Genomic DNA, 12,230 nt, shown 5'->3' with positions numbered 1-12,230 from the left:
AGGTTTTGGTGTAACACGCCCACAAAAATATCGCCTACAGGACGCGAACCATGGCAGAAAAATGGCTACATCCCTGCAAGATCAAACACCGCAAAAGTTAGTAAAGGACGTGTTGAAAACTGCAACTGGAGGTGGTAGGGCGGGACTTCAGCGGGTGGCTCGTTCCGCCCAATGAGAGGCTGATCTTTGTAGCGAACTTCCACCCACTCAGACTACTATAGTTTTAATTGACATGACTTTGTTATGGCACTTTAATGTCTGCCTGCCTAGCAGTAACAGGGGGAAATGAAAGCACATGTTCAACTGTGTGTTGATTTGTTTATGATACGCTTCCAAGTTAAAAATAACATGCTGTACAGTGCACATGCACTATTTTTGAATAAAATAGCTATTTTTAACAATAAATTTTCTCTTTTTTTCCCCTTGTATAAATATCGTGATATATATCGTATCGTGGACTCTTTATCGTGATAATATCGTATCGTGAGTTTCTGGTATCGTTACATCCCTAGTAAAGAGTATTCCCTAAGTGTAGGTGGGATTCTCAGCTAATTGCCTTAGTGATGTCACGTTAAACTGCTCTGACATTATTGTCAAGGTGACACTTGCAGGATCCTTTCATCAGCAATGATGTTGGCATTTTGTCAGTTGTACTGTGTAGTGTACGTAGTGTACAGTATAGTTTTGTGGGCTGCTATTTTAAAAGAAATGTAGGATAAGTAAATTAAATCCTTATGGTCTCTACTAACGGTAGTTTGGCTATTTAGAAAATTGGTTTGTGCAGGATGTCTCATTTCTGTCTCATTTTATAGTACGTTTTGATGTTTTTGTCCATCATCTGTGATGCGAAAATGACATTTCCACACAAAGAAATGAAAACAGTATGTGTCCTGGTCATAGCTCAGTAATTAAATCCAAATTTATAGAAACAGTAGAATTCAGGACCAGAGCTGAGAGCAGCAAAAAGAAACCTGTTGTACATACTCTGTGTAGAGCTGCTCTCTGTTTCAGTCACCCTTCTCCATTTCAGATACAGTTAGTTTTGTAGTGTAGCAAGTTTTTTTAGACAAATCTTGATTTGTACAACTGTATAGCCTGCCAAGATTCTAAGAATCATCAATGTTTAAGGTGGCAGCAATTCAGCAGTAGGAAAGGGCTGGCTCACTGTTGTTAAAACAGAAAGCCTCAAAAAAGTGATCAATACTAAACTGAGTTTCAAATGGGGTCTGTAATTTTCTTCTCCTGGAGAGGGAAGAAGCACCACAGTTTTGACTGGTAGCCCAATTGATGCTGACATTTTTTAATCTACAACCTAAAAATGATATATTTGTATCATAAACATTGTACTGTTTATCTGTCACATTTGAGACAAATTAGGTAGCCTACTTTTGACACCTCACTCTTTACTTATTTGAATTTTGGTAATGGAATCTTTCTAGTGTAATATAAATGATATGGTAGCAGGGTTGGAATTAGCATCAGCCACCAGCCAAATGCTGTAAAATATTCAAGTGGCTGCTAGATTTGCTTCATTCACCAGCCAAAAGACAATGGTGATCTATTGAGTGGCTGGTAGATTTTGGAATCCACCAGCCACAGTGGCAGATGGGCAAAATAGTTAATATCCAATCCTGTATGGTAGGTTGTAGACAAAATCTCAAACAGTTAATATTTTATTCATGTATAATTTTTAAAATCTTTGCAATACATACTAGAAATTTCCTTTTAGGCAAAATAAGTGGCCAGTGATTATATTTTATGCAGCCCATTTGGTCCACACCTATACCGGCTGTTATACACAATTTGTTTTAAGCAGTTCTGTTTGAAAATGTTGAATACATGTCTGTTCTACTGGTAACAGTCACATCTGACGCCATTAAAGCTAAAAAAAAAATCCAAATGAAGGCTATTTGTGCTGTATTTCAACATTGTTTATATCTCAGTACTACTTTCATTTTCGGTTTCACAATCACTTATGTTATTTTTCTCTCCTCGCTCGTAGCTGTAGGTGTTTTTTTTTTGTGTGTTTGTTTTGGTTCTAATCATACTGTTGTTAGCGTGATGAGAAGTGTGCCGTTTAGTCAGATTCAAAATGAAAGGTGTGACAGGCTGTGGTTTAGGGAGATGATTGTACCTCTTTCTGTCAGACAAATTACAGCCGTGTCAAAGTTGACTGTGGGTGTTCACACTTTTCTCACAGTGACTTCAGTTGCTGACTGTGTGTTGTGACCGCTGATTTCCTGTCTGAAAGTTGAACAGAGGTAAGGCAAGATCAGCTTGGGGTGTCGGGATGTTCTTTCTCTGTTTGGTACTAATAGCATTGCGCTAGCCACCTGCCTGCCAGGAACTGCACTATATATCAAGCTGACACACCGGCAATAATTATATCACCTGCTGCCTTTTATAGCCTCTATCTGTCACCTAACATTTGATTTCACTTCCCTGTTAGTAACTCATTCTCTCGCTTGCCTGTTTTTCCAGTAATGGTTAGGGGAACTTATTAGTTTGGATTTAAAGTTTTTTGAGATTCCTCTGACAGAATTAAATTACTTTTGACTGGCAGAGCTAAACAAGATGAGGATTGTTAGATTGCAACATGTTTTTATAAGCCTGTGTTCATCTGGTCTTTTATGTTTGAGGTTAACCGTGTACCTGCAGTGAACTGTCTTACATTATGGCCCCTGCACTACATTCATCTTGTGTTGTTTTCTCCTTTTTTAATGTCAGTGTGACACCATCTACTAGTAATAGGGGATTCTGCCTTGTCAGCATTGTCTTGGATGTTACTGCTTAGCAGAGTAAAGGGCGTTATACTAGGGTTTGGCAGATCTATGAGTGTTTTTCCTGCTGTTGTCCAACCGTTAATTTAAAGGTGTTTGCAATCACCTTCTCATTTTTTTGCCCGCTGGCTGTTGCACTGCGACTTCCTCCTCTTTACTTCACTGTGTTTCGATTAGTTTTTCTCTTGCAGTGCTGTTGTCGACACATGGGCCAAGAGGAATGGACCATTTAAGTTTCAAGTGTTTAAAGTGTGAGGTTTTATTGCACAGAAAGCAGTCTGAAAAAATATGATTGCGATAGAAAAATGCAAATGAGTTTCCTGGTAGAATCTGCAGCCCCCAGCATAATGCACTGGAGAGACAGGTTAAATAAGGTTTTTATCATGGAGAGAATAATAGCAAGATTACAGCTGTGAACAGAAAGGTTTGTTGAAAGATGGTCACCATTAATACAAGCGAAGCCAGAACTGTAGTCACCTCTCTTTTCTTTGTATTATTTCTCTTTACTTCGTTGTATTTATTTCATTATTTTTATTCCTATTACATTTGTGTGTGTTTTTCCTCTTAGTTTAAGCCACAAAGTACGTTTGATTATCATACTTCAGTTACTATAATGTCAATTCAAGAGTGGTATGAAAGGTGAGGTAATTGATGTGTGCTGCACTTGTGTATGTGTAATGATAATTATTAACATTTTAACAAGTGTTTTATATGTGTTCAGAATGAAAAGACTTAAACAAGTTTAAACAAGTGCATATCGTCTATGTTGGATGTTTTATGTGTGAGGAAGGAAAAAAATAAGTACAAAAAAGAAAATGAAAAATGCAAATCTGTAACAGGCTTTGCATGTTACCCTGGGTAATCACTGTGTCATAGAGAACTCCATAGATAGTTTTGATAAAACAAAAATGGGTGAGGTCAGTTGGAAAAGACTTAACTGTTACATTGTATTTCTTGAGAAACTGTTCTTATCACACAGATTGACCATGTTTCTGCACCCAGACCATAAAAAACCCTCTTGGGGCCTCAATACTGAGGCTTCGCTGGATTCATTGCAGGGGCTTTGTTTCCATGTTAAATTAGAGTTGATGGGGAGGGAGGTGAAGGGTGGGATGCTTCACTCCCACCCTTCTGCAGATGTGTGTGGAAGCCAACGCAGAAGTTCCTCAAGGTTTAGCTTTAATGGCTGCTAGGTGCTGACTGACTGTATAAATGTTGATGGAAAAGACCACCAGTTTCTCTTTAGGAATACAAAGTCAGTACATTATTTCCACAAAATGTTAGGGTCCCACTACCTGGTGTCACTCTGACACAACATGAACTGGACCACCCATGCTGCAAGTTAAGACTAGGGTAATTTGAAAATCTTTCAGAAAGCAAGTGTTTGCATACATGTATAGTGTTTGTGAGCAGTTTAGTATTGAGGAATGAGGGTGAGTGAGTGAAAGGGTAAGCGAGCGAGAGCCTCCTTGTCCCGGGCCTTTCGGTAATGAGGCTCCAGGGAGATAAATCCTTATGAGATCTGACAGGGTGCCACATTCCTAGGCTGAGAGTCCTAGCAGCCCCCCTCCTCTAAGCTCGGCTCTCTAGGGCACTTCTTTATAGACTTCTGATGTTGTTCTCATGCCTGATGCCCATTACAGTTCACTCATCTGCCTTTTTACAGTAGCTACATGCATTTGACTGCGGGGAGCTTCGATTGATGGGTGACCAATTGCTATTGGCTGATATTCGTTCTAAAAAGTTTGATCGTTGGTCTCGCCTAGGTTTTGTTTACACCGGCTTTTTAATTTTTAATTTTTAATTTTTTTTAAACTTTTGGCCATAAAAGATAAAAACACCGCACAAATAATGTAAATAATTGTAACCAGTTAAGTGCAATAGAGAGTGCTAATGACTGACTCCACTAGCACACACTAAACAGCACATGGGATAAGTTAACCTTCAGTTTCTTTTATTTAACCCAATCTTTTTCCTAAAACTTCAGGCCTATCTGGGTTAAAGCCCTGAAGGAAATCTTCTCCCAACAGCCATAATACACGGGTAAACAACAAGATTCTTTAACAAAAGTAATATGGCTTATAGACATGTCATTATTTTTTTCTAGTCAGCCATTATTAGTTCAAGCACTTTTTGCATAAATTAGTTTGGCAGCTAGCGGAGTTTTCCTGTACTCGTAGCTTAACAAATGACATTTAGTATTTATACTTCTAACTCACTGCTGATTAAAGTCACTGCATTTGCCAACAGAACAACACAGTCGCATTTTAGCCAACTTGCACAGCAGAGCTCTGGTGAATGGCGTTTTGTTCTATCTCCAAGGTAACACTTATATGAGAAAGAGGGTTAAAGTTCAGGGCGTAATGTTTAGAGAAGTAGTATGTCAAGATTGTGCACATACTACATGCAACAGAACATACTTTAAAGAGCAGCTGCAGTGCCTACTAAAAGTAAAAAGAAGAAGTATGCAATTCAAAACGCACCCTATTTCTGAAATGGTGCTTAAACACTTGTGTGTATGGAGATCGTTTCATGTGAAAATACTGTTTTAAAATGGAAATGTATTAACATGGTGTTAATAAACAACATGGCCAATTAATAAACAGTTGTCATCATGATGCAGTCTCACCCCTTGATTTTAATACTTGATATACAGTGCTATTAAATATAGTTACACAAATATAATAATGCTACATGACAAATGGAAGGCTTCAAGTGGACATTGTGATTGGTATCAGCCGATGCTGCTCTGGGTATTGTGCCCCAGAAATCCTGATCGGAGCACCTTTAGGGCCATCATCTCATTTGGCTGTCATAATGATTGCAGAAGTCCTTGTTGATACCTCAGTATCCTAATGTGTTTTTTCTAACATGATATTTTTGATTATGATTAACATGTGATTAACAGTACAGTGCTGTGGTGTTTGGCTGATCACACCATTAGTTCTGTCAGGGTCCAAGCCATGCTATCAAGGCTCTTATCAAAAAATATGTTACAAGCTGTTGAATTCCTTGTACTCTGTTTTATTGCTTGACTGTCAAGCTACTAAGTCAGACTAGACAGCGATTTGATTAACTGTTTATGTCGGTAGAATTAAACTGTTGTTTGAAGTCAGCCTCCTGCTCTGCTTGGCAGGCTGGAAGCCGTCTGTGTACTCTGTGCTAGTATTTCCACAGCCATTCCTAAAATGAAGAGGGAGGGTGGGGGGTAAGAGGATGAAATATTGGCTTGCACCGCTGAAGTCTGAGGCCCACTCTACTCTGTGCAGAAGACGAAAGCAAGAGAGGGGAGAAGGAAAGCACGCTAGAGTGAGAGAGTGAGGTGACTGAGTTCATTCGCAGTGTTGGCAGTGAGCCATCGACTTGCCTGTGGGTGTCTGTAGCAGTGCCAGTGCATGTGTTTAGCCTCTCATCTGGAAAGGCCCCATTCGCCTCAGAGTTTATGTCAAAGCTCTCTCATTGTGTTCACCCTCTCATCTTGATTCAGGTTTTTTGTCCTCTGCAGATCTTGTGACTGCCTTCAGACTTGTTTTCGTCCTTCTCAGGGGAATCTCTCTGGACTGGACGGTCATCAAAGAGAGGCTTCCCAGGAGGATGGCTTATCTCACCCCCTCTTTGTCTCGCTGGCCTCTTTTTCTGCCCTTTGTTGAGCACATTTGCATGCTTTGTCAATATCATGAGTATTCCACATCTAGTATTTCACCACCAGTGAGGTCGACTCAAGGACTTTAGCACTTCCCCTTTGTGTGGTCTGTTTATGCAGGTCTGTCTCGCCGAAAGACGAGTGTACACCAGTTGCTTGAAAATATTTGAAGCCACAGTTTAGACTACTTGACACAAAGGCAAAGTCTATCTGGTGTGAGAATTTCAGCAGTGTTTTCGTATCTCGTGGCCTCTCTCAGCCCACGTTTACAGAGCTCCTCTGTTCCTTAAAGCCTGAGCCATGTTCAGCCTCTCGTAATAGAGCCCTTTGCATAACTGAAATCAAATGACACTTTGTGTTTGTGACAGTGGGGCAGGAAGGAAGGGTAGATAGTGCCCCTCTTTGTGCTGAAATAAAGAGTCGGACAACAGAGACTGGCACGTTGGCACTCTACTATAGGTTATACTATGCTAATGATGAAACCTTGTGATGTTGTCCGGACTCAGGTTCGTAGTGCTATTATAAGTGCTTGTTTACTACTTGTTGCAGAGGTCATTACTCAAACCCTGTACAGGTCGGGACTTAAAGGGACCACTATGAGGAACTGTGGCCACCAGTGGAGGTAGCTGACCTGGCATTAGTACTTGTAAGAGAGTATTACAGTTTTTAGACCACCATTGGTTGTGAGTTTGTCTGAGTGTTATTGTTTAGTTTTCAATTAAAATACTTACATTTAGGTGTACAACTGTTATTGAAAACGTAATTGTATTTTCCCGCCAATAATACTGTTTATCGTGTCCCAAAATATTTTGCCAGTCGTTCCTCATGGACAAGGTTCTTGTGCTTGTGACAGCACTGTCATTTATGTTGACACAACCACAGTTTGTAGTGATAATAGGGCCGTAACGGTACATGTATTTGTGTCGAACCGTTCGGTACGCGACTTTCAGTTCGGCACAACCCTGTACCGAATTATTGGGCGCAGGATTATTTTATTTTATGTTGTTTTATTTTAATTCCGTTTTTGTGAGCCGAACCATTTAAAATATCTAGTTCCCCGACGGACATAATTGAGTGACGGACCGAGTCCCGTAAATCTCCGCTTTCACTTTGTGCAGCGCATTCTCGCATTTTGACAACATGGCAAGTGAGCCTGACGAACCTGAAGACCCACCCGCAAACCTTAAGTCCTCCGTTTGGGAACACTTTGGTTTCAGGGTAAAATACGAAGATGGAAATAAACAAGTTGACAAGACAAAAGCAGTGTGCCGACACTGCAGAACAGCGGTCGGGTATGTACTTGGAAACACGTCTAACATGCTAACGCATCTAAAGCGACACCACCCGAGTTTGAACGTTAACCGGCACGACTAGAAAAAGCAATCTGGTGCAAACTACGATATCGTCGTCGTTTAAAAAGAAAGAGCGTTTCCCTGACCATCGCGCTAAAGAAATAATCAACGCCATTGGAGTTGAGTAAAATTGTTTAAGCTGCACTTTAGATATAAGCATGTTTTGTTTACTGCACTTTAACAAAGTGGGAAAGCTAAGTAAGTTCCTAGTAAAACTGAATCTGAGCAGGCTTTAAAGCTGACCAGCTGCACTATACTTTTTATTTTAATTGAGTAAAACTGTTAAAGCAGAAATGTATATTTATATTTTTCATTCAAAAAATGTGTTAAAAAAACAGCAGGATTTTATTTTTCACTTTTATATTTCTATTTTCATTCAAACAATGTGAAAAAGCAGGATTTTATATATATTTGTTTCATTCAAAAATTGTGTAAAAAGAGTTAACTGCTGTGGTGGTATGTTTTAATAAGGTTACCAATAAGTAAAAGATATTTAATAGTTGTCTATTTTTTTCATTACTGTACCGAAAAAAACCGAACCGTGACTTGTGTACCGAGGTACGTACCAAACCGAGATTTTTGTGTACCGTTACACCCCTAAGTGATAACGTATTTTACTAAACAAAAGTACTACCTGATGCCAATGGACTTCACTGCTGTGCAATAACAAGCAGATATCTGCACTGTGTTCAGGTCCAAGTTGTCAACAAGTCATACTAAGGTTTATTGAGAAATGGTATCAACAATCCAAAACCACTATACATGATCTATTAATTTAGCACAATGTATTACTAATTCCTACAAAGCATCAACCATAAAACTTCAATTAAAAGCCCAATCTAAATTGAATTTGTAAGTCACATTTACTAGCTGGGTGTGGTAACACATTGTGACAAATAAAAACAGATCTCAATTAGACACCAGATCTGGTTGCAGTTGACACTGTGAAGTAGTTCATTTGGTGTATCAGACTTCTTAAGGCCCAACAAGTAGTCAGTGTGAGCGTACTATAAAGTCCTAGCAGATACTATTGTATGTTTCACAACCATTAACACAGTGTCAGCTGCTGCCACTTAGCCTACAAGTAAACAGGCTAACAGACAACATAAACAAATAAAAGATAGAAAACTACATACTACATATACCATTCTGATACATCAGCTAGTCACCGACTATGTGTACAACAGACTCCTCATCTGAGTCTGGGTCTGGCTGAAGCTCAAACATGTATGGCTGAAATTTTAATAGTAATGTTAGCCATCTTAATGTGCACAGATTTTTTACCAGTCAACCTAGCTGTAGTCTTGCATATCCAGACTTGTCTTCACACTTCTCAGTAGCAATGTGGCAGCGCTGGACAAAGTAGAAAGAGAAAGTGAAACCTGGCACAAGCAGCAGTGGTGGACAGAGTTCAAGGTCAAATCCAGAATTTCTCAATGAGGAAGAAGGGGATAGATGTGCTTTTAGTCTTTTTTCAGAGGGTTTTCTTAATGTACGAAACCAGGTTAAACAAAATATTAATATACCAGAGCATTTGTTACATACTTTAAAGGTGTCTTGAGGGGGACTTTAAATTATGTTAAAGATACAGGTTGAATATCTTATGACATTTCAAATTTTCTCAAAATTCCTTGTTATGTTTTTGAAGTAATAATGGTTATTATTCATAGACTATATTTATTTTAAAACAAACACATACACGTCGTGAACAATTACATTTAGTGCCAAATCTCATTTATTGTTATCTACAAAATAAAATGCATGTGAACTGTCTTGGAGGAGTTTGTCTCAGTGGTGGTGGATTTTCCTTTCAGTTAACAGATTTGCAGGGCACCCAGAGCACTTTGCTATCTTGTCAAGATTTTGATCAGTGCCATGTTAAGAGACCATATTTCTGCCACTGCGCCTCTTGTGTGGCTCGCACAGTGCTGAAACATGAGCTATGAGAGAGAGGCGTCATCACTCAGAGGCTCATAGAAATGGCAGGAGTCCTAATTGCTTTGTTGGCAGGAATCACAGGGACACATGTCACGAGTACTAGTCCACCTACTACTACAACTATTACTACTACTACAACCATCACAGGCTTTTAAGAGTGTCGGAAAACGGTGCTGTAACAAGCTGACCAGAGCTGAATACTCAACATTGAATTTTTGTAGAACAAGATCTTGAATTCTTTGGAAATTTCATTCCCATTGAGGGTTTGAAGCTATTTCCATAGGTCCACCTTGTTCTTCCTCAGCATTGTCTCCGATTTCAACAATACGGTTATACTTTGTTGGTGTGTGCTGCAGTCTGCATGGTCACTGTAATAGGATTATGGCCCTTTCTTCATGCCTCTTTATTTTCACTCCTACCTACTTTCCTTTTTCACTACCTGTGTGCAGAATAAACATCTCTTCCCTCAGCGTTCACAGAGAGCATATGTGAGGTTGTGCTCCAGCTCAGTGTCTGCCTGTTTTTACTTATATCATCACTCTTCGTCAATATATGACACACTCCTTGTAGATGAGGTCGATCTAGTGTGCATAACGTCATCTGGAGTTAAAATCCAGTGCTCGACTCTCAAGGCCTACATCTCTATCTGTCATTGAGTTATTTATGTTGCCTGTAAAGCCCCATTAAACTCTGAGTATTTTTGGTTTACGGGCTGGTTGCTTGACTTGGCTGGTCTCTGTCTGTGAGTCCTCAGTGTTAGGACAGTGGGCCATTCAGTAAGCAGAGAAGGAGGGGTTCAGTCTAGCAGGTGCAGGGACTTTCACTTCTTTGCTAGGAGCAATGGAGGGGGGAGCAGCTGTGGTAGGGAGGTGATGACATTCTGATATCTGGAGCAGACAGAGACACACACTTTCATCTCTAGCTACTCTGGAGGTGCTAGCCAGAAAACATCAAATTGTTTAAGAGCTGCAGTCATGCATTATTGTATAATGTCTTATGTATTGCAGGTATGACATCGACCAAAGCAATTCCACTGGAGTCGCTCAACTACAAAAAAGTCTAATGTGCTATGTTTTTTTTTCTCTGCAGGTTGCTGGCTAAGAGGAACAGCCAATAATGCACGGCATCTGCTCTGCAGCCACACCCACTTCCTGCCTGTAGAGGAAGCGGCTGTGCCAGCATGTCCTCTCATCCCCAGTCTGTGCCGCCGGGTCGAAGGGCTGTGGATACACGGCACCTGCCAAACCCTGCCAGTTTACCACTGCAGCTGCAACGGGCGCACACGGTAAGGGGCCTGGCACACAATGTTTTTAATGGCACCACCTGTAGTGCCTTTTTTTTTTTTCTTTTTTTTTTTTTCAAGGTAAAACCCTTTGAGAGATTTTACTTGAGTTGTAGTTCTGGCTCTGCCTGCCCGAATATTTAGTAAACAGGGCATTACTCTGAACCACTGGTAAGGGCCTGACCCCAGGGGCCCCCACTGGTGTTTTTCCAACAGAAACATTCTCAGGTTGCAGTGTTGTGCACACAGAGCTGTTCCCTCATTAGATGTTTGAGTTGACAGTTCATGTTGTCATCATGGAGTCACATTAAGGCCTTCCCCATTATTTCCACCAAACTCTCCTAATTATCAAGATTATGTTCCTCTGTTTATCAGGGCCGAAGCTGTCTGTGCTTCAAAGAAGAGGCCTCTAGCTGATGTAGAAGTTCATTCTTTGACCTCCTGTGTTTGCAAGGCCTTTTTTGTTCTCTTATGGCGCGAGAATCCAAGGCTTACCCCCCCCCCCAGGATCTCCATAGCTGCACCTGTAGTTAATCCTACCACTCCCTCTTGTCATCACAGTCAGGATGAGATGAGGGTTGACGGGCTGTGTCCCACAGTTCCTTACTGGCAGAGGGTCCGGTTTACAGTAGCTGCATGGGTTGCCCCACTTCCACATAGAAGGAGAGGGAGAAATGAGAGCTGGAGAGAAAACGACTGGACATAACAGAAGAAACAAGGCAGGGAATGGGAGGAAATGCCAAAATGTTTTTATTCCTTTTTGGAATTAATGCATCATTTTCAAGGAGAAGGGATAAATACAGGATATCTGGCATCATGCTGACCACTTTGTTTTGTTTGTCTTTCAGGAAGTGGGACTGGTTGACTACCACTCTCACCATGCCAGGGACTACAGCTCCCACCTGGCCCAGCCCCATCGCCGTCGGCCCTCCTTACTTTCAGAGTTTCAGCCTGGGAATGAGAGGTAGGTGCACCATGGTCATAAAGTCTCCTTTCTCACAAGCAGCATATTGCCATTTTTAAGATAATTTTAGTAGGGATGCACCGAAATGAAAATTTGTGGCCGAAGCCGAGTACCGAATATCATTGTTTAGTTGTTCATTAGTTTTTGCAGATGAACCCCCTCCAGATTAGTGTTGTCACGGTATCAAAATTGGGACCCACTGTGCGATACCAATGAAAATATCATGGTTCTGAGTAGTATCATGATACCACAGCGAAAATGAGGCAGATGT

The 12,230-nt window shown here is 40.6% G+C and overlaps 1 protein-coding gene across 4 annotated transcripts in view; it reads left to right on the top strand.

Moving 5' to 3' along the window:
- Positions 1 to 12,230, top strand: part of ncor2 (nuclear receptor corepressor 2) — a 109,451-nt gene that overhangs the window by 19,845 nt on the left and 77,376 nt on the right. For all 4 annotated transcript variants that reach the window (XM_050052244.1, XM_050052247.1, XM_050052246.1 and 1 more), the window contains exons 2-3: positions 10,803 to 10,998; positions 11,844 to 11,959. In XM_050052244.1, coding sequence (XP_049908201.1) covers positions 10,894 to 10,998; positions 11,844 to 11,959 — 221 coding nt within the window. In that variant the 5' untranslated portion in view covers positions 10,803 to 10,893. The remainder of the gene's footprint in view (positions 1 to 10,802; positions 10,999 to 11,843; positions 11,960 to 12,230) is intronic.

This window comes from Epinephelus moara, chromosome 8 (assembly GCF_006386435.1).
Source record: "Epinephelus moara isolate mb chromosome 8, YSFRI_EMoa_1.0, whole genome shotgun sequence".
Taxonomy (NCBI): domain Eukaryota; kingdom Metazoa; phylum Chordata; class Actinopteri; order Perciformes; family Serranidae; genus Epinephelus; species Epinephelus moara.
Note: the sequence above shows the minus strand (reverse complement) of the source record. Positions and strands in the feature narration are given on the sequence as shown.